This window comes from Geotrypetes seraphini, chromosome 15, assembly GCF_902459505.1.
Source record: "Geotrypetes seraphini chromosome 15, aGeoSer1.1, whole genome shotgun sequence".
In the NCBI taxonomy this organism is placed as follows: Eukaryota; Metazoa; Chordata; class Amphibia; order Gymnophiona; family Dermophiidae; genus Geotrypetes; species Geotrypetes seraphini.
The window spans coordinates 33753990-33775543 of NC_047098.1; the positions used below are offsets into that span (position 1 = coordinate 33753990).

General features: G+C 43.5%; 1 protein-coding gene across 21 annotated transcripts in view; it reads right to left on the reverse strand.

Moving 5' to 3' along the window:
* Positions 1 to 21554, reverse strand: part of MYO18A (myosin XVIIIA) — a 361012-nt gene that overhangs the window by 173176 nt on the left and 166282 nt on the right. For 20 of the 21 annotated variants that reach the window (XM_033921174.1, XM_033921173.1, XM_033921156.1 and 17 more), the window contains 9 exons: positions 20510 to 20521; positions 17920 to 18093; positions 17643 to 17733; positions 9136 to 9328; positions 7732 to 7818; positions 4236 to 4377; positions 3863 to 4022; positions 1878 to 2064; positions 1441 to 1678 (listed from right to left, as the gene is read on the reverse strand). In XM_033921174.1, the coding sequence (XP_033777065.1) occupies positions 1441 to 1678; positions 1878 to 2064; positions 3863 to 4022; positions 4236 to 4377; positions 7732 to 7818; positions 9136 to 9328; positions 17643 to 17733; positions 17920 to 18093; positions 20510 to 20521 (1284 nt within the window). The remainder of the gene's footprint in view (positions 1 to 1440; positions 1679 to 1877; positions 2065 to 3862; positions 4023 to 4235; positions 4378 to 7731; positions 7819 to 9135; positions 9329 to 17642; positions 17734 to 17919; positions 18094 to 20509; positions 20522 to 21554) is intronic. The other variant, XM_033921154.1, reaches the window with a different exon arrangement.

Here is a 21554-nt window from a genome sequence, read left to right on the forward strand (position 1 = left end):
TGGTTCCAGGGATTCCTAAGAAATAGATCATACAAGGTTTGCAAAAACAATGCCTTCTCATACAGCTGGGACAACACCTGTGGGGTTCCTCAGGGCTCCCCCCTGTCACCCACTCTGTTTAATATCTACCTAGCCTCCCTAGGTAACCTCCTACACAACCTCAACCTCAAATTCTTTATATATGCAGATGATATCACAATTGCCATCCCACTAACCAATTTCTCAAAAGAACTTCTTAATCACATCACAAATATTCTTAACCAGATCGAACTTTGGATGCTCTCGTTCAGACTGAAACTCAATCCCGACAAAACAAAATTCTTCCTAGCCACCCCTAATGACAAAATCAAAAACAACTCTATTCAATTGAAAGGAATTACTTTCCCTATTGAACCCACCCTAAAAATTCTGGGAGTCACTCTGGACAAAAATTTATCCTTAGAAAACCACACTGAACACACGGTCAAGAAAAGCTTCGCCGTACTATGGAAACTACGCACAATAAAAAAATACTTTGACGACTCCGCTTTCCGTCTACTGGTTCAATCTTCCATCCTTAGCACTCTTGACTACTGCAACATCATTTACCTAAACGCCAAGAAGAAAACCACCAGGAGATTAAAATTAATCCAAAACACCGCCGTGCGTCTCATCTTCGGCCTAAAGAAATGGGAACATGTCACCCCCTTCTACCACCAACTACACTGGCTGCCATTCGATTCCAGAGTCCTTTTCAAGTTTGCATGCTTCTGCTACAAATCGGTTAATGGTGCTACTCCAAGCTACATCAACCCCCACTTTAACCTCTATCACATAAACAAGAAATCCCGTAGAACTCAACTATTCGCCTTCCCCTCACTAAAACTCTGCCACTATAAAAGATTCATAGACAAAACCTTCGCCTACCAAGCAGCCAAGCTCAACACATGGCTGGCCCAAATGATCCTCGAAGCCCCCTCCTACTTCGACTTCAGAAAATCTCTCAAAACTTACCTTTTCAGCAAACAAGACCTCTAACGGCCCTACCCGCTCACTTTTTCCTCTCCCCCCCCCCAGCATTCCCCCCCCCCTTTTTTTCTGCTCCTCTCTTCCAAGTCTTCAACAACCTCCCCCATCCTCGGTCAATTTCAGTTTTTACTTGTTACTGAACTGTTTTATTTTATTTGTTTGTAAATCTGCTAGATAACGTAGATCCTTTTGAATTGATGTAAACCGCCTAGAACTCACTGGGTATGGCGGTATATAAAAAAAATAAAATTATTATTATTATTATTATTATTACTTCTAAACTTTAGAAGTATGAATCCTTAAATCTGCCTAATAATTGTTAACAAATCTGTTCTCTAGAAATCTGCCCAAACCTTTTTCAAATCCAGCAGTACTAGGCTTGACCACATTCTCAGCTACATATTCTACATGGCATGACGTGTTAACACCTACCTTGCCGGTGCATGCGGAGGGCATCCAGAAGTCTGGACCCACGCAGCTGCGCCCGCAGTAGTGCTAAATCCAGCTGCATGAGCTCAGAATCATGGCTCTCACTGCGCAGATCCTGCTCACTGCTGCTAGCCCGTGGTGCAGATACCACTCGCTGCTCACCCATACAACCCTCAGCTTTAGGGAGGAAGCAGTGAACAAAGTAGATTTTGGATTTCTTGATGGTATCAATCAGTGCATCCTGAAAATGATGAAGAAAGATAGGAGAACTTATCAGAGGTTGCACAGCTATGATCGCCACTCATCCTTCCATGGGCACGCCTGTATGCAAACCCATACATTCATGCAGACCTCATTTATGTACAGAGCAAGCAGTCTTCAAAGCTCTTATATCGGTACTGTAGGACCCCTCACCCAGCCCTTTGAGAGCACACACTCACCACCTGCAGTTTGATTTGGATACAGAGGGATTTCTTCTTCACAGCTGCCACACCAGTAGTAAAGGTCTTCCTCATGCTGGTGGCTCTACGCAGAGCAAGCTGGGAGCCTCCTTCAAGGCCAGCGATGGACCCTGACAACACAGTGGCTGCTCCTGAACGACCCATAAACAGGTTACTGATGATTTTCCTGAGGGCCAAGAGTAGAAGGTATCTGACTCTGTATAGAGACTAGCCCATCCAAAAGAGACAGCAGCCAATGAGGGAAGGGGACGATGAGAACAGTCATCTGATACCCAGACAACTCAGTCTAGAAAATGTGATCCATCAAACTCTCAGCCTCCGACAGTTCCTTCCAAGCCTCATTATCACTTACCAAAACCAACTCTAGGGCAGGAAAGGTTTGGAATAACCCCATGCTCTGTTGAACATTACTGCATAGGGATGATCACTAGTTAATACCTGCAGAGTAACAGAGTGTTTGGTAACCATGACAATGTGAATGTGGCAATGTGCTGTGATCACCAGACTGAGGAGATAAATGCAACACGCAGCCACTGAGACTCTCTCAGAACACTTGCCACATGCCATGCAGGTTACACACAATATCTACCAAGTAATGTCACCATCTAGGAATGATACATCTTAAGTATTACTACTCAAGACCCTTAGAAAAAGGCCAACTGAAGATCAAGAAGATCCCAACTTACTCATAAACAAAGGTGAAGACTATATATCTCAAGTGCCCATAGCCAGTTACCAGAACTAATCTTAGTTACTTGGCTTGCAAATGGGCTATCATTTTTTATTTTTTTTTTATAAATCTTTATTCATTTTCAAATATTACAACAAGTGTATAATAATCAATCAGAAAGATTTTTAACTAATCACTTGACAATCTTATTTATTTTCCTCCAAATATATAAATATAAAAGAATCCCACCCACCCATATATTAATAATTAACAATTATTATCATTCATAATCCCACCCCACCCCCCTATATCTTATCCAAAACTAAGGTGTTTAAGATGTCTGATCATTAGAATAAATAATCAATGGCCCCCAAATCTTTTTAAACTTATGATAATTTCCTTGTTGCATAACAAGCACCCTTTCCATTTTATAAATATGGCATACTGAATTCCACCAAAAAGTATAATTTAGTTTAGTGTAATCTTTCCAATTTCCTGTAATCTGCTGAATGGCAACCCCTATCAATATCAATAGAAGTTTATTATTATTTGCAGAAATTGGGCTTTTAAATCTCATTGATGTACCAAATAATATAGTATCATATGAAAGGGCAACATGATTTTCTAACAATGAATTAATTTGGGACCAAATTAACTTCCAAAAGGCATTTATATAGGGACAGAAAAATATTAAATGGTCTAATGTCCCAGCTTCTAAACCACAATGCCAGCATCTATTGGACCTTGAACTATCCAACTTCTGTAACCGAACTGGGGTCCAAAAAGCTCTATGCAACAAAAAAAAAACAAGTCTGTCTCATAGATGCTGCAACTACAAATGGGCTATTATTGATAAACGTCTTCTCCGCTATGTAAGCAATGTGTGTATTTAGTATTTTATTGTTATTTTATTATTATTTTATTCTTAAGCCCACTTATTGAATTTTAATTTAATTCTTAATATGCCATAATGCTGTATGGTATTTAGCTCGGGTGTTGTATATTCCTCCACATCTTAAGTATTGCCATCAACTGAGAATTATATGCTCCCAAATATTGCTACCAACTAGGAAGAATATCCCATGAGAACAGACAGTGGCATGATACTTGCTGCTGGCTAGGAATAGCATTCCCTGAATTTTATTATGTATTATTCAGATTTTTTAGGGTATTAGCTATTGGTTTATAACATATTAGTGTCTGTTACTTTATTGTATTCTTTTTAATTATTGTCAACCGCATAGAACTTTACAGTTTTGCGGTATGATATTTGCTGAGTTCTGCTGTGACTTACTTCTGTGAGTCCTGTAGGAGAACGACAGCATTGTGCAATGCAGGGCTCTGTTTGACATAGTTTAACCATCCTGTGGCATCATACTCCACCCAATTGGTTCCACAGCTGTGGCCGAGAAGGAAATGTCGAACTTTATTGCTTTTTAGAAGTGGCTTCTGACCTGAAGATAGCAAAGAACCAGAGTGCAAAATGGAGTCTCATAGCACAGACTGTGACAGTATATATTGGAATTCTTTTTAACACAAATATACGACAACATAGTCTGAAGTTCATAACATACCGTGGTGTAGTGTGGGATTCCATAGCATAATATGGACCCAGAAAATAAACTTCCATAGGGCAGAGTTGGATTTTTTTTTTTTTTTTTTTTTACCTTTGTCATCTCCTTCTTGAGGTCCATAGTAGGTGAAAAGTCGCTCAAGTAGGGTGTCCTCATTGCCACCCGGCTGCAAGGCCTCTTCTTCCAATAACCAGAGAAGGCCTCGTGCTTCATCCGTCCGTGTCAGTGTGCGTACCTATAGAGAAGAACAAATAGCTCCAGAACATATTCAGAAGCCAATCCCTGAATGGCACCTGACGGGTAAGCTGCTTGCTAGTTGCTAGACTAGAAACATCACAGCAGAAATAGAAGTGTTAAAAAGCCTCCCTTCTTCATCCACTAACCCCTCTCTAATCTCCCACAAATTTTCAACTGAGGACCAGAAACTGCCAGACATTTCTTTCTCTAAGTCTGATTACTGATGGAATTTTTCCTGAAGAGGCAGCTGTGAAAAACTTTCAAGCCTGCTACTCTGGGAGTAATTCTCACACCATTTTAAGAGACACTTAACGAAAAAAGAAAAAAAAAAATCAATTCTTAATACTACCAAAAGGAAAGCAACATTAGTGCCTAGTATAACGGTTTAGTCTAATACCTATTCTCTTAAAAATTCTATCTGGGTAGGCAATAAACTGAAATTATAGCTGGGAACACAGACAGAATGTTCCCTAAAAGTCATGCACAGCTAGACAAACAGTCATATACACACGTCCAGGAGCCGGCTCTGGGTCTCAGGCTGAACTGAACCTGAGGGCAGAGCCCCCATCCACTGGGCAAGTCAGGCTTGTACTTAGATTTGTAGGAGGAAGTGTTTTCCCCCCCCCCCACCCCATGGGCCTTAGGAGTTTCAGAGCCAACTAGACTGGCATCTTTAAGATGGGACACAAAAAAGGGGAGAAGGCAAAGGCGGGGAGGACAAGCGCACACAGTTATCCAAGTATGCAAGTTCACATACACATAGTTTAATTTGTAGATAAAAAGGAAGTGGAACTATGGAGCTGGGAAGAGGATTGGGCGGACCAAAACCAACAGGAGAAGAGGGGTTTGATTAGGGAGTAGTGACTGTTCTCTGCTCCAAGCTCACTACCTCCCCTCCTCTTCCCTACAAGCTGCTTGGAGGGAGGGGATAGAGCAGAATGCCCCTGCTACACTGGAGTCTGAAAATAAATGGTAGAACAGCGTTTCATGCAGTTCCCCCACAAATTAAGTACTGCACATACACATTCTTTGATTTCACTCTTAAGTGCCCTCTCTTGTAAAAAAGGTCCTTTATCAATGTCACTGCTATTAAACACCAGAGGGTGCTCAGCTAATCAGACCACTGGACACTGTACATCCTCTTATGCTCTTGCACAGGGCAATGCAAAAGACTTTGACCTGAAAGGGCTATATTTAAGAATCAGGCCAAATCCCTATCATTTTGGCTTCTGTTATTTACTCACTCTCTCTCGTTATCTATCACTTCAGCCATTCTGATGCAGTTAAGTGCTAAATGATTGCACAACGTTGAAATCATGCATATACAGTCAAACCTCGGTTTGCGAGCAACGCGGTTTGCGAGTGTTTTGCAAGACGAGCAAAACACTCGAGCAAATCGTGCCTCGCAAACCAAGCGTTGACTCGATTTGCGAGCCCCCCCGACAACCAGCATCGCCCACCCCCCTGCGAGCCCCCACCCCCGACAACTGGCATCGCCCACCCAATCCCAAACCACAATCTGGCACTAGCACGCAGCACCAACCCACAAGATCCTGCCTCTTGCCGCTTATCTCCGCTGGGCTGTTTGTATACTGCATCATCTCTATAAAGATAGAGCTCGGCAGGTAAATTCAATAAATGAGGGAAGGACATAATAAGAAATTAGAGGTTATGAAGAAAATAGCTAGCTTTACATTTTAAATAGATGGTTTTAGGTTTTGGAGAAAAGCCAGGTTTTCAGATGCTTTCAGAATAATTGGAAGGAGCCTAGGTTCAGCAGCAGGGCAGTATATATCGGAAGTCCTATATATCTCAATATTGCCCTTCCTCATATCCCCCCTCCCCCCATCTTCTCAGTAGTTCTTATTTGAGTATTGCCCTTCTTCATTCCCTGTCTCTTCTCAGCAATTCATTCCTTCCTTTCTTTTAATATTTATAGCCCACTCTAACATTCTAGGCGGATAACATCTAGTACGCACATAATCAATACAACTATATACAAAATAAAACATTGGAAAACAAATATTACAATAAAACAACATAGTTAAAATATCAATCCAGCATTAAATCCAATGCTCCTAATAAAAAACATTAAAAATCTATGATAGCATCTGCTATCATACCAAGCCTCTCCATAGGCTTGCTGAAACGCCAAGAGTTTTTAGTCTCTTTTTAAACACTTCTGTATTCTGCACTATTCTAAGTTGATATGGAAGTACATTCTATAGCTTTGGACCAATGACATAAAAAATAGATGATTGGTACTTCTTCAATCTAATAAAACGGAAAAAAGGAACATCCAGAAAAATCCCAAATTTACAGATCTTAAAGTTCTCGGTGGCCGATAAATCTTCAAACCTAACATAGTAACATATCTCAGTATTGCTCTTCCTCATTCCCCCCTCTTCTCAGTAGTTCTTATATACGAGTATTACCACTCCTCAACCCCTTTCTCTCTTTTCAGCAGTTCCTACATGAGTACTTTCCCTTCTCTTCTCAGCAGTTTCTATATATCTATGTATTACCTCATCCCCTCTCTTTCCATCAATTCCTGTATGAGTACTGCTCCTCCTCATTCCCTCTCTCTTCTCAGCAGTTCTATATATATAGTATTGCACATCCTTTTTCCCTCCCTCTCTCCCATATACTTGTTTTTTGCCTGTTTTATTCACACACTATCTCCCGTCACACTGCTGTGACGCCTTATATGACAACACAGTCTCCATTTTCTGGATCTTATATTAGTAAACAGCAATAATGGTGATATTAAAAGAGAGTTATTTGTTTGTCAGCAGGTAATGAAAGGCCTGAACCCTTATACGTCCAACTCACCAAACAGTCAGCTTTTATCCATATAAGAAAGGAGGAGTACGTGGAGCCGGCAATTAACCATTTAGCAGTCATATTCAGCCACTATACACATCGCAATCTGTTTAATTTATGCCCACTGACTAGCAGGCCTAAATTAAATGAATAACCACCGACAGAGAGCAGTGTGTTACAATATTATTTACTCATTACTACAGGGGTCGGAATTGATATATATTTTATGACTTCTAATTGTTTTCTGCATTTCTTGATTCTTGCTTTGTTGTTTTACGCTTATTGTAAACCATTCTGAATTGACATCTTTTTCATAATACAGTAATGGTATAAAAATTGTATAAATATGTTAAAAGGCATTCCTTAAATAGTTAGTGCCACTGAACATGTATATTACATGCCAATTCCAGCACTTAACTTAAACTGTGGCTGCTAAGACTGTAAATTGGGACCAATAAAAAATTTTTTTTAAAAAAAAAGATCTCATGTAAGAAAAGAGAATGTGCCACGATGCCCTTTTTATGCTTACCAGCGCTTGGTGCGAAGCTTGGTCTACAGCAGCTACAGAGCTAGAAGTACCGGCTTCTAAATCATCTAATGCAAGCTCTATATTTTCCTAGAGAGGACAGATGAGTGATTAGTACCTGTGGACTAAGATCATAGTTATGACGAGTTAGAGAATGGAAGAAAGTCTCTAGCATACATAGGGTGCAGGGGTTTTCCTGAGAGTGCCCTTTTTTCTATCCACACTGAGATTACCAGAAGTGATACACCTAGAGGGCCAATTCTGTGACCAGCTCACACTGTCCCATACAGATGAATCTGTACATGTGTGGAAAGTAAGTCTCAATTTGATTTTGAGCACAGTGCTACAGTGGTTATCAGATCTCTTGGTTAACACGTGGTCACAGTTTTCTTTACTTAAAACATCACTGCTTCTTCTCTGAATTATATAAAGCTGAAGAGAGACAATTAGTAACCACGTCTATTTAGACTTCATGGAATAAATCTTAAAATGAAGTATTTATACAGCTTCAGGTTTGGGCTAGAATGCACTGAAAATTCTAATGAAAACCCCTGCATTAAAACAGCAATGAAATCACATCACCCGAGACTTACTACTTCAGCATTTCACTATGTAAAGCCGATTTACAGTCACCTACATGAAGTGTGAGAAACTGGTTCTAGAGAGAGGATAGAGAATAGAGAATGACACGGTGACAAAATTCATCACCGTTCCCGTCCCCGTGGATAACCGCGGGAAACCATCTTCATGTCACTCTTTAAGGAGAGAGGGAAGAATCAGAGTATGAATGGCCACAACCACTGACTCGCAAGCTTTGCCTTGAAGAATGCTGGTGTAGAAGGACTGAGGTTGAAACAGACACTACAGAATGACAGTCTCTGGTATCCAGAGCAGATATTGTGATGTCATAATGCCTCATTCAACCAGTGCCTAAGAGCCAATCACATCAGTGATGTCACAATGACTTCATTATCCTTGGCTCACATAAGAATGAGAGTATGAATGGCCACAACCACTGACCCACAAGCTTTGCTTTGAAGAATGCTGGTGTAGAAGGATTGAGGTTGAAATAGACACTAGAAAATGGCATGGGATTATTTCCCGCGGTTATCCGCGGGGACGGGAATGGTAATGAATTTTGTCACCATGTCATTCTCTAATAGAGAATGCTAGCAGATGCCACAGTAAAATGATGAAACTCAAGGCAGGGAGAAGGGAGTGGAGGAGAAAAAGGGAAGAGGGAACTGCGGCAAAGGAAGGAAAGAAACAGTAAGAGAAAATGAATTATGGAGAGCGGGTACCCCCTGATTAACCCCATGTTCTCTTTGCCAGTTCCCTGGAGTCATGCAAGGGGCTGGTGAGCTGGAAGATATATTTGGGCCATGCCAGGAGCAGGTGAGGGAATACCTCCTTGCATCTCTCCAGTTCCTGGACAAAGGTTTTCTCATGGAAGAGTGCCTGAAGACGTTCCTGGGTATAGTTGTGACACAGCTCTTCAAAGGTGGCTCCTCTGTCTTGGTTAGCAAGTTTAGGATTCTGGAAGCCTGGGGTATCCACAATCATCATAGAACACAGAGAGTTCTGACTGGACTTCAGTGCTCTGCAAGAGCAAGAAACCAGAAGAATTACAAACAAAACTAGGACTTATCCAGTACTTTACATGCAAATAAGAAGCTTACATTCTTTCAAGTTTTTATTAAAATTTGATTGAGTCGCTTATCTAAATTCTAAGTGAGATACAAACTAATATATTGTTAAAAATATAAATACAAAGAAAGTATAAACATATTTAAAAATAAAAAACAACGCCAATAACCAAATAATTAAAAGAGTTTAAGTAAAACATCAAATGGCGTACTAATTGATTGACAATTTAACAGGCAAACATGAAACAGGAAGGAGGCTGGGTTGGAACTACAAGTTATACAGGAAAGAAAGACAGATAAGGAATAAACAAAAGGGAAGGGGAGGGAACACTGCTAATTGTTTCTTTTGGAGATAATTGAAAAATAAAGGAGTGAAAAAAAATCAAGTGTTGTATGCTTCTTTAAATAGGTGGCCCTTAAGTAGGCCTTTGAAATGAACAAGGTTATTCTCCTTGGTGTCAGGTCAAAACCACGGAAGACAAAGGCGCGCGCCGACAACTGAGCGCAGCGCGGAGGCGTACACCGAAGAAAATAACTGTTTTTAGGGGCTCCAATGGGGGATGTGGGGGGGGAACCCCCCCACTTTACTTTATACAAATCGTACCGCATTGTGGGGGCGTTGTGGAGGGTTTGGGGGGTTGTAACCCCTCACATTTTACTGAAAACTTCACTTTTTCCCTAAAAACAGGGAAAATGTTAAGTTTACAGTATAATGAGGGGGGTTACATCCCCCCAAACCACCCACAACACTGCCGCGATCTGTATTAAGTAAGGTGGGGGGGCTCCCCAACAAAACCCCCCGTCGGAGCCCCTAAAAACTGTAATTTTCTTCGGTGCGCGCCTCAGTTGTCGGCGCGCACCTTTGTCTTCCGCAGTTTTCTCTATGAACCATTCTCCTCCCTAACAGAAGCTGGAAGGAGATTCCAAAGTTGCGGGACCATTACTGAAAAAATTTCATTCCTTCTTTTTCCTATTATTCAAAGGGAGCGGACGGAATAAATTGGCACCTGATATTCAGTGGTACTAACTGGTTAAGTTCCACTGAATATCAGCACAAACCAGCTGTATTAGAGACAGGCTATGGGCAGAGTGTCAGCTTAGCAATTAGTCATAATTTTCAGTCCACTAGCCAGCTACATAACCACAAAAAGTTAGGACAGCAAATAGTTGTACCAGCTTTATAAGGCAAGCTATCCAGGAACCAATCTGAATATCAGCCAATGTCTAGTTAACTTCCAGATCGGCGGATATACCCAGATACTCAATGCTAGGAGCCAAGCATGCCCCAGCATTTGAATATCTAGAGTTAATTCAGCCTGTAGCTCAATATACCAGCTGCTTATTGCCACAGACTGAATGTTGACCCCCTTATAAAATGCCCATTCTTTGGGGGGTACCTGAGTCGCAATTGCTCCCTGCAGCTTTCAAACCAACAGCGCTGCTTCATGGCATTTTATACCATCTTGTAGTATGGAGACAACACAGTCTACTTACACTACATGATATGAAAATCACCACCCTATCCATCCTGTGTAAGGCAAAGATCATGCATTCTACTTAAATTGTATCATATGATGCATATTATGCTGCAAAATATGGAAATAGCCTTTCAAGCTATTGAAGACAACTAACCTTAGATGCCCATAGTCTGCAGACTGTGTAGTGAAGTATTTAGACATGACCAAACAGTTTCCAGAGGCATCGCAAGGCAAAGACAAAAGGGATGGGACAAAACCACTGGGTACATAAGAATATAATAGCATATCCTGTAGGCAGTCAGCCGGCATGGATGACTCTCCTCCTTGCCAGTGTGTCATGGCACACCTGAAATCTCAGGAGACACACTGGTGTGCCGCGGCACACAGTTTGCGTTACACTGCGCTATAGGAAAAGTTCAATCTCCAGAAACAGAACGGGCAATTCTATAATTAGGAGGGTAAAATTATGTCTTACCTGTTAATTTTCTTTCCCTTAGACGCAGCAGATGAATCCAGAGACCAATGGGATAGCTCACATCTACCAGCAGGTGGAGATAGAGAAACTGATTAACAGGTGTTCTTATTGGCTGGCACTTCTCCTGTCTCATCAGTATAGCTCTATGCCCAAGCCCATTTAACCATCAATAGGCATAGCATGTAAAAAACTTCTTTCCCAGAATACATCGGAAACAGCACCGATACAGAATACAACCCTTAACAACAACCAATCAGTAAAAGTCGCACACGCAGAAACCGACCACCAAATATCAGACAGGGTGGGGCTCTGGATTCATCTGCTGCGTCTAAGGGAAAGAAAATTAAAAGGTAAGACATAATTTTACCTTCCCTAGCAACAGCAGCAGATGAATCCAGAGACCAATGGGATGTAGCAAAGCAATCCTCAACCTGGGTGGGAAGTAAATACCGCCTCCGCAACAACCGAAGCACAAAAAAGCCCCTATTGTATGTGCCCGCACATCCATGCAGAAACGCGGAGAGAAGGCACTCTCGGAAGACTAGGTAGCCGCGAGACAAATATCCTCCAAGGAAACCACCTCTGGGCCGAGCCCAAGAAGTAGCTATCGCTCCAGCGGAATGGTCATGAAGTTCAACGCCACCCGTTCCCTGCCAGCAGGCACGCATAAAGAATGTCCTTCTGGACCCATTGAGCGAGGTAGGCATCGGACGCCGCCATACGCCTGAGGCGTCCTTTGAAGAATACAAAAAGGAGATATAAACAACTAACAGTTGTTAGACACCGAGCTCGCGGAGAACGCTACATACGTCTCAAAAAATGCAGTGAATAAAAGCACTGCTCCCACTATCTCCTCCCATGACAAAGGAAGGAAGAGCGAGCATGACGTAAAAGAAAGGATGACACCCCCCTAGAAAGAAATAGTGGTACCATCTGAACTGATACCCCATATGAAGGAAATAAGAAATAGGAAGGCCTGCAACATCGCAACTGCAGAGCTGAAGCCATGGCCACAAGGAATCCCAAGGTGAACGGCCCAGCTCTTTAGAGTCCCAAAGGACAAGGCTAAAATGAAGCCATCGGTAAACGTAAAAGAAGAACGTGAAGATTGTACTCCAAACCGGGCTTTCTAAGAGGCGCATGAATATACCGCACTCTGTTTAGGAACCGAACTACAGGAAGCTGAGAAGTCAGCGAAGGGCCATATACCTAGTCCCTGTAACAAGCCAAGAATAACACCAGAAGCTGAAGGGAAGTGAACGCTAAGTCCCCGGCAATACACTAGTGCCAAAAAGGAACTTTGGAGTGGTTCAAACCTGAAGAAGCGCCCAATAACGGAAAACCCTCCAACCGGAAGCAGAAGACACAGGAGATGCCCGTAGCCTCTGGATAAGAGAAGAAACAACCATCTTCGCATAACCCGAACACGACAGCCAAGAGTGACCAAAAAACTAGGTTGAAATACTAAAGTAGTACAAATATCCCCGTGGATCGGACCCTAGGCGGGCAAAGCCGGAGAAGCCAGGAAACTACCGAGTCCAGCTGTCGAAAGACTCATCAAATCCGCATAGGAAGGAATGCGCCGTCAATCTAGGGATTCTACACATACTGTGCCCGGAAGGCGAGCTCGAGATGGCCAATCCAAGTCATCATCAGCCAGCGGAAAACATTGAAAAGGAGAAGGCAGAGGCGAGAAAGGCACTAAGCAGGAACCCCCTCTAACTCCCACTCCCTGGGCCCACCGAAGCAGCTAGGAAAAATAGAATTGAGAGACGGGGCCATGAGGTCCAGGTCAAAGAGATCTCGCTTTCCTAAAAGGAGCTAGAACGCCTGAGCCACAAATCACAATATCCAGGATGCAGAAGATTATACTAGTACTAACATGCACACTTCCAAGAGCGTACACAGCGCTGTACACAGAAACATCCAAGAAATGGGCCAGGCTCAGCTTCCGCGGAGAGAAAGTCAATACACACCCTTATCCTGATTCAAAAAAGGATCTGCCAACAGAAGACGAAGGTAAGAGGCCACCCAATGAAGCAGAACAACTTCCCCTGCTAACCGAGTACAACACCTACTGCCCAAGCTGTAGAGAAAAATTTCCATCCTAATACTGACCAAAAGGATCCTTAGCAGTATTCCAGGAGAATAATCAGAAGCTCCAGAAAGGTAGCCTGACCCTGCTCAAGAGTAGAAGAATGAACAAGTACGGAGTCGCCTCTTGAAGACCAGACTCCAGGAGCTGAGGAAGGAAGCCATCGAGTCTCCCCAACCCGACAGCCCGGAATGGGTAGAGGACAAGAGCAAGTCCAGCAAAGACCGAGGCAAGTCTCTAAAAGAGACATCGCACTGAGCCATCACATCACCCAGAGCGAAGCAGGAGGAGCATCCTAAATAAATGTAACCCTGAGATACTGGGAACCCCTGAAACTAAAGTGACAGTTGTAGCAGCAGAAGGGGCTAGCCAGGCGAAGTGTCCAGGGAGTCAGCAATATGGATCCTAGAAACTGTATCTAATCCTCTACTCTTGGACATGACAAGAGTCGAATAAACCCACTCTGAGATCGAGACACAACGTTCACGTCTCCGGAAAGAAGCCCCTGGTCCTCCTATATGAACAAAAAAACATCATCCCGATGTACGTAGAAAGAGCACGGTAGAAAAAATCGCTGCAAAATTGAAAAAGTACGAGCAAGGAATTGCGGAAAAGAAACCAACCTTTTCAAGTTAGTCAAATGACCTGACTGGAAGTCGTCCTAACTAAGCAGGCAGTCAAGAAGAAATCAGATGAATCGCCTGGCCGCGCCAAAACGGTCCACCGCTTACAGCTTCTAAAACGCTTGTGAATCCAAGGGTAGGCGAACTGGCTTGTACCAAGACCAAAAGCGCCGCTCCAAGGGAGGCAGGCAAACCTAGTGTCGACTTCTAGTCCATAGAGAAACTGTAGATACCCTCCCAGGTTGCCAGCAGAAATGTGTAACCCGAGAACTAATGCAGCAGAATGGGATCCAGCCTGCCCAATGCCCCCGTCTTGGCCACCCTATATTCAGTGGTACCCCACAAACTACAAGAACCGTCCCGAGGACTAGTAACACTTCTAAGAAAAACACCAAACAGCGAGACTCTATGAACAAACTGGAAAACTGAGAAATATGCCAAGGTGCAAACATCCTGAAAAAAATTCCAGGTGTGTAATATCATGTCTTTGGGAACCTTAGCCAGGATTTGAACCCCTGACCTTTGGAAGATACATGCAGTGCTTTCAAGAACTGAGCTAAGTGGGAGACTGGCATGAAAAGAGGTCTAACTCCATGCCACGGGAGCGAAAAAGATGTATGGGCCATAAAGGGAAGACGAACGAGATGCAAACAAAATGCTGCATCTACCGCCCTTAGGAAACCACAGCAAATCAACAGTAATTAGGCAAACGCGTTGTGACCTGCCCATATGACAGGTCCCTGTCCCTGGGAAAGCCGAAAGAGCTGATAGAGGGTGTACAGTTCAAGGTGGCCCAGGGAAGGCAAACGATGGGCTTAGGAACTCCCATAGAAAAAGATAGTTATGCCCGAAGGGATCAGAAAGAGGCCTTATGCCCCAAAAACCTCTTCAAAGGGCAGGAAGCAGTTCAATAGCGCCACCAGACACCGTCAGTGTCGCAACAATGGTATCACAAGCAAGGAAATCGCTGAACATGCATAGTGTCCCCCATGGGAGACCTCGAGAGAGATGAAGAGGGTCCTAAAAGTGAAAAATCTGGGACCTCTCCTGCGACTGAACCCATTAACGTGAGACACGGCTTCTACCAACCCAGTATGGAGGGAAGCCGAAAACTGGGGGGAGCAGAATAGAGCCAAACTGCATGCAAATGGGGCTGCATAGATTCCTACAGGAGATAACACAAGCGTAGCAATTCAACTCGGGAGATTCCCCCACTCTGGGCCCCAATATGAACGCAGGAAAAACCGCAAGCATTTGTCGCCGCACTCGACCTGAAAGGCCGAGAAGCAACGGCTGAGCCCCAAAGATGCCGGCTACCAGAGAAACTACTGAATGCCGCGGCACCCTCCCCCCCAGTGGAGCGTCAGTCTTTTACTCAGAAAAGACCGCAGCTCTCAGCCGGAGACTCAAACACCGCCGTGGCAAGCTATAAACTTAAGCCACGCTGTGACTTGCTCCGCCGAGCCAGAGAATACACCATTGCTGGTTTCGCTGGCCTCATGAAACTGGGAGGTAAAAAACAGGGAGACCGAAGAAGGCGCAGAGAGAAAGAAAACCGCCGAAACAGACCACAAGAACGCCTCAGCGCGTCTGCCAGCGTCGGAGCACCCTTGCGATCCAACAGCCCACGGAAGAGGCACGGGTTCTTTACTCTATAGCACCCTGACCACAGCCGCGGCACCTGCTGAATGACGGGCAGCCTCAGCGAACCACGCTGCCAATGCGAGGACACCCCCCCCCCCCCGTCCACACAGGAAACCACCAAGCGTCTCCCGTGCGCGGGAAGGCAGCAGCTCCTCCAACCGAGCCCAAACTACAACGCGGGGGCTTAGTCCACTCACCTATGCCACAACAAGCAAAGTAGTTGCCAAAAATGAACCGCTCACTAAGCTTAGCGGCTGAGAATAGAGTAAACAACCGGCTAACCACGCGACTGTCCCCCGAAGCACCAAACGCCACCAACAACCAGAAAACATAACTTGCAATTGCAAAGTAAAAAAGGCATACTCACAACCTAGCTTACAAGGCTGTCAGACCCCGGCAGGAACAGGCTGAGCACAACTAAGAGTATCCAATCGTGGATAGCCACTGCAGTCTCGATTTTTTTTTTTTTTTTTTTTTTTCCAGGGAAAGAAGAAAACTAGAGACCCAGATAAACCCTCAATCATAGGAGGGAGGGTGAGGCAGGGACAAGGGGGGGCCCAAGTGTAACCTCTAAAGCCGGCACCATTCAGCCGGACACCCCTGTCTCACTGAAGAGAAAGAATCTCAACAGGAGAAATAGAATCAATTGTAAGCTCACTGAAGAGAAAATCTCAACAGGATAAATTGAATTTCCAGCCATAGTCAGAATCCAGGAGCAATTGGAATAGCGACTTTCCCCTGCTGGGAGATAGAGCGTACTGATGAGACAGGAGAAGTGCCAGCCAATAAGAACACCTGTTAATCAGTTTCTCTATCTCCACCTGCTGGTAGATGTGAGCTATCCCATTGGTCTCTGGATTCATCTGCTGCTGTTGCTAGGGAATCTGATATCAGGCGCCTCCTTTGTGGATGTATATGTGCCTAAGCACTATTCTATAAAGATGTGCAGTGGCAAGAGGGGTATACACATGGGTGGGCCATGGGCATGTCTCCCAGTGATGCATCCAACTTATATATTGTTATAAGTTGCCCGTGCCCTTGCTGCATAAGGTACATCAGATTCCATTATAGAATAGACACTAGAATACCCAGGGAAGTTAACGTCAGACCTGAACCCCAAGAGCAATAGCCCTCCCCAACTGTAACCAATTAACTAGAACAGAATAATAATAATAATAATTTTATTTTTATATACCACCAAAGCCATAGTAGTTCGAGGCGGTTTACAATAAGAAGAGCTGGACAGTCAACGAAAAAAAAAAATAACAATGAAGTCTTTGAATGCATGAATATTTGTAGGGAGGGAGAGAGACAGAGTAGAAGTTACAATGTAGGGACTTCGAGTACATGTAAGTAGTATACAGGTATAAGGCTTTAAGAGTTCTTGGTTAAAAATCAGTTAAACAGGTTGGTTTTAATTAGTTTTCTGAAGTTGAGATAGGATGAGGAGTGCTTGATGATGTTGCCTAGCCAGTCGTTCTGTTGACCTGCTTGGAAAGCTAGAGTTCTGTCAAGGAATCTTTTGTATAGGCAGCTTTTGATTCTCAAGAGTAGACAATACAAGTATCTCAAGTTCGATCTTGTTTACCAGCACATTAACATCAAAGTACTACTTCTGGAATGAACCACAATGGACCAACTCTTTTCATTAACATACTCAAATAACAGCATCACACCTACCATACCATTGATCATAAGGATCTTCAAAATTACAAAAGATTGCATCTTAAAATATCTGATGGTCCATTCAACTAATGCATTGGTTTTCTTTTAGTAGGTTAACATGGCCCTTCCATTCTAACCTCTGAGCTACACAAGCCTGTTTTTATTTCCTGCATCTGAAAAAAATATGATTTCCTTTTGAGAAATGTCTGGATTAAGAAGGGCAGAAAAACTTCCCACAGCAGGCCAGAGCCCAATTACTTTCTTGCTGATGGTGTGCACTCTCCATACCTGTTTATCAATGAGATGAGTAGAGTGAAAAGCTCTGAGTACAGACCCGAGGCTAGACTCTCCAAACAGTCAAGTGCACTCATCTTGGATCCTGTGATAGGAACAAACAAATCTGTTCAAAGAACTGAGTAGAGAAACAAGAGAAATCCTACTGAGGGCTACACACAGACCCTGGGAGTGAGGACAGGGACAGTACCATTAATATGTTACTAAGCAATACTTATGGACACCTATCTTGTTCCAGAGTAGAGATACACATCCCCCAAACAAAATGTACCTGAGCCATCACCCAGGCCTCCATCTTCAGGCCCCTGGCGAAAGGATGTAGACTTCTGTAAGGTGCCCTTGGGTTGGTGCTTGAAAATGGCTGAAGAAAGCTGCTCCAAAGTGCATCCTAAGAGATAGGCAGCTTTCTGAGCCCACTCATGACGGGCAAACTGTTTCCTGCCAGCTTCAGGGGAGAAAAGAAACAAAGAGAGGTTAGGCACATAGAGTCTCTCAGCTCCTACGGAGCTCTCTATTAAAGGAACAGATTCCCCTTAGCATAAAATAGGAGACTGTTGGCAGTGCTGGGAAGAGAATGGGATCTCAACAGAGCCCTGACAATTCAAAATGGAGAAGAATTTATTTATTTGGGTTTATAGCATTCACAATATATTGGAGGCAGAGCATCAGGGTACATTACATTCACAATACACTGGGGGAAGAGAAGAGAGGGTTACAGAGGTATAATCACACTAGAATGGGGGCTTTTAGGTTTATATCGTCACAAGTTATAGTGTCGTCTTTGGATGTACTGGAGGCATATAGGGATGAATTAGAAATGATTTGAAGACATATAATTATGTATTTATAATGTTTTGGAGGCATTTGAACAGATAATATTCTAGTTGGGCACATTGTGTTGGTGGCATTTGGTTGAACTATTATGCCAAGTACTCGAGTCAAGGTTTAATGGTGATAACGGTATATTCTGGATACATGGGACTGGTGGGACCTTGGGGTGTTTGGACAGTACCCATAGTGAGCAATATCCCACCATTTTCAACGATTCTTAGGCAAAAGTTTCAATTTTGTAACGTTAGAGCCTGGCCTTTAAGGTTTTAAGGTAGGCATGCACTGGTTTGAGAACAGAATGGTTTTTACCGCTTTCTGGAAGGGTAGCAGGTTATCCATAGCTCGAATGTCCGGGGAAAGTTGGTTCCACAGTTTTGTCCATTAATAACTAATGCAAAGAGTTGAAGGGATCAGTGGCTCATACACAGGGCAATATGCCCAAAGCAGGAAGCTTATCCCAGCTGTTAACACCCCCCACTACATGAAAACAGCAGCTAATGCACAGAGCAGTCTCTGCCGTTAATGCCCTAAATGCCAGGTCATACACAGAAGTAATCATCCTGAAGGGCAGAGCAGTCTTGCCAATGAAATCCCAGGACCAGCCCCTTGTTGTGACTGAAGTTTCATGCCCATTCCAGGTAAATCAGGGCTGCCCAAGTCTGGTCCTCGAGATCTACTGGCAGGCCAGGTTTTCAGGAAATCCACAATGAACATGCATGAGAGAGATTTGCATACCAAGAAGGCAGTGCAGGCAAATCTCTCTCATGCATATTCATTGTGGATATCCTGAAAACCTTGCCTACCAGTAGATCTCGAGGACCGGACTTGGGCAGCCCTGCTGTAAATTATTTTCACACAAGATTTCATGAGACACACCATCACCTCTTAGAAAATGTATTCCTGAGGAATGGTGGGGGGGGGGTGAGTACCATAAGAGATATAGTTTTACTAGTAAAAGAACAGTGGCTGATGGGTACCTAGCTTAATACAGCTCATTGCTGCTGGGAACAAAAAGGAAGATCTAGAACAGACATGGGCAACTCCGGTCCTCGAGGGCCGGAATCCAATCGGGTTTTCAGGATTTCCCCAATGAATATGCATTGAAAGCAGTGCATGCAAATAGATCTCATGCATATTCATTGGGGCAATCTTGAAAACCCGATTGGATTTCGGTCCTCGAGGACCGGAGTTGCCCATGTCTGATCTAGAAGCATCATTAAGAGCTATAGTCATGTCAAGGCCAGGCCAAGTATCCATCAGAACTCAGGTGTTATGTTTGACATACTGGTGCCAACAGAAAAAGGCATCCATGAACTTACACCCTCAATGTCCATTTCAACCTCAGCTTAGACACCAAATGCTACATTTCACCTACGCTGTGCCACAGTCTTGTAGCTCAGAAAGCCAAGGATTTGGGTTAAATTACTCACCTTTCTAAATCTGAGCATAAGGCGAGTTAAAAATGTAACTACAGTTGGTAAGACTTTACTTCAGAGGGCTAAGAGGTCAATATTCACCATAGTTTAAGCAAGTAGAGAGACTCCTGCCCACTTAAACCATGCTTAGCTGATCAGTAGCACAGTCTTATCTATGTCTGATTCAAATAAGTGAGCATAAGCACCCATATAACTTCTGGGTTTGCAAAAGATCCAGATATTCAATGCTGGTGCCCAGACATAGTCCAGAATTGAATATCTAGGTCTAATTTAGCTGTAAACATATACCCAAGACAATAGAGGGCAAAGCAACTTGCTGCAGGTCGCAAGAAACATGAGCAGAAGTGGGATTTGAAACCTTCCATCCTTAGTTTTAAACCCATTAGGCCACTCTGTGGAAGGAGCCAGACTAAAACTTCAGCACAAGGATAGCAGAAATCTAGCCTAGAGCCGCCAGGATGGTACCAGACTAATGCCAAGTTTAAATCTAAACAGAAAATTAACCAAGCAGCAGAGAAGAGAAAGCCTCTTGTGCTCTCTCTCCCCACACATGAACAAATGCTCATGGCATGACTAACAATAAACTGATTTTACCTTCATCGGCTTCTGCATTGCAATGGAGCAGCATGCAACATGCAAAGAAAAAGAACATGTTAGACAACAAAACAGGTTATCAGGTCACTGCCAAGTATGTGCACGGAAAACCAGTCAAGAGGCCGAAGCTGTGTGAATTTAGATATCAGACACAAGGATAGAAGGAAATGGGGTAAAACAGACACAATAAGAAGACACACCACAGAGAGAGAGAGAGCATACCATACAAAACACACCTGGGACAGGGTTTACAATGCAAAGAGACACTGGATCAGGGTGTAACCAATACAGACAGATCAACTGACACAGAAAATGGAGCACATGCAATGCTCCCTCTAAGGATTGGCCAAGTGCATGCAATTTTTTTTTTTCATGTGAGCGGCAAGTTCTAAAAAAAAAAAGGTTTTTGTATGAGCAAAAGTTCTAAAATCCAACAATTTTCCAGATTAGCAAGTATTTTTGTAAGCAACCATGTAAAAATCTGTGAGCGACGCTCCTAGAATGTATGATTGCTCACGTTTTCAGCTTAAAGGGAACAAAGGGTACATGATACACCCATACATAGGACTAGAGTACATCACAGGAGACGTAAGGGACAGGGCACACCATAGGAAGAGATACAGGAGGCAGGGTACACAATACAGCAATGTAATAAGAAGTCATGCTTCATGCTGGGATACATGTCAGGAGGAGTCGGAAGATAGAAGGCAAGTTCGATCACGTCTCCCCACTCCTCTCCAAGCTTCACTGGCTCCCAGTATACTCCAGAGTCCTCTTTAAATGTGCCTGCTTAGCCTTCAAGATCTTACATGGCGTCCTTCCTCCCGTCATCCCACTCTTTTGGAATTCCTCAAAACCACACTCCACCAGACCCTCCCAAAAACTGAAACTATCATTCCCCTCTATAAAAGGTATATCCCGCGCAGGAAAACTTGGAACATCTCTCCCCTTTAGAACCACAGAACTCTGGAACAACCTCTCATCCCCGCTCAGAAACTCAAGCTCCTTCTAATCCTTCCGCAAACACTTGAAAACTTGGCTCTTT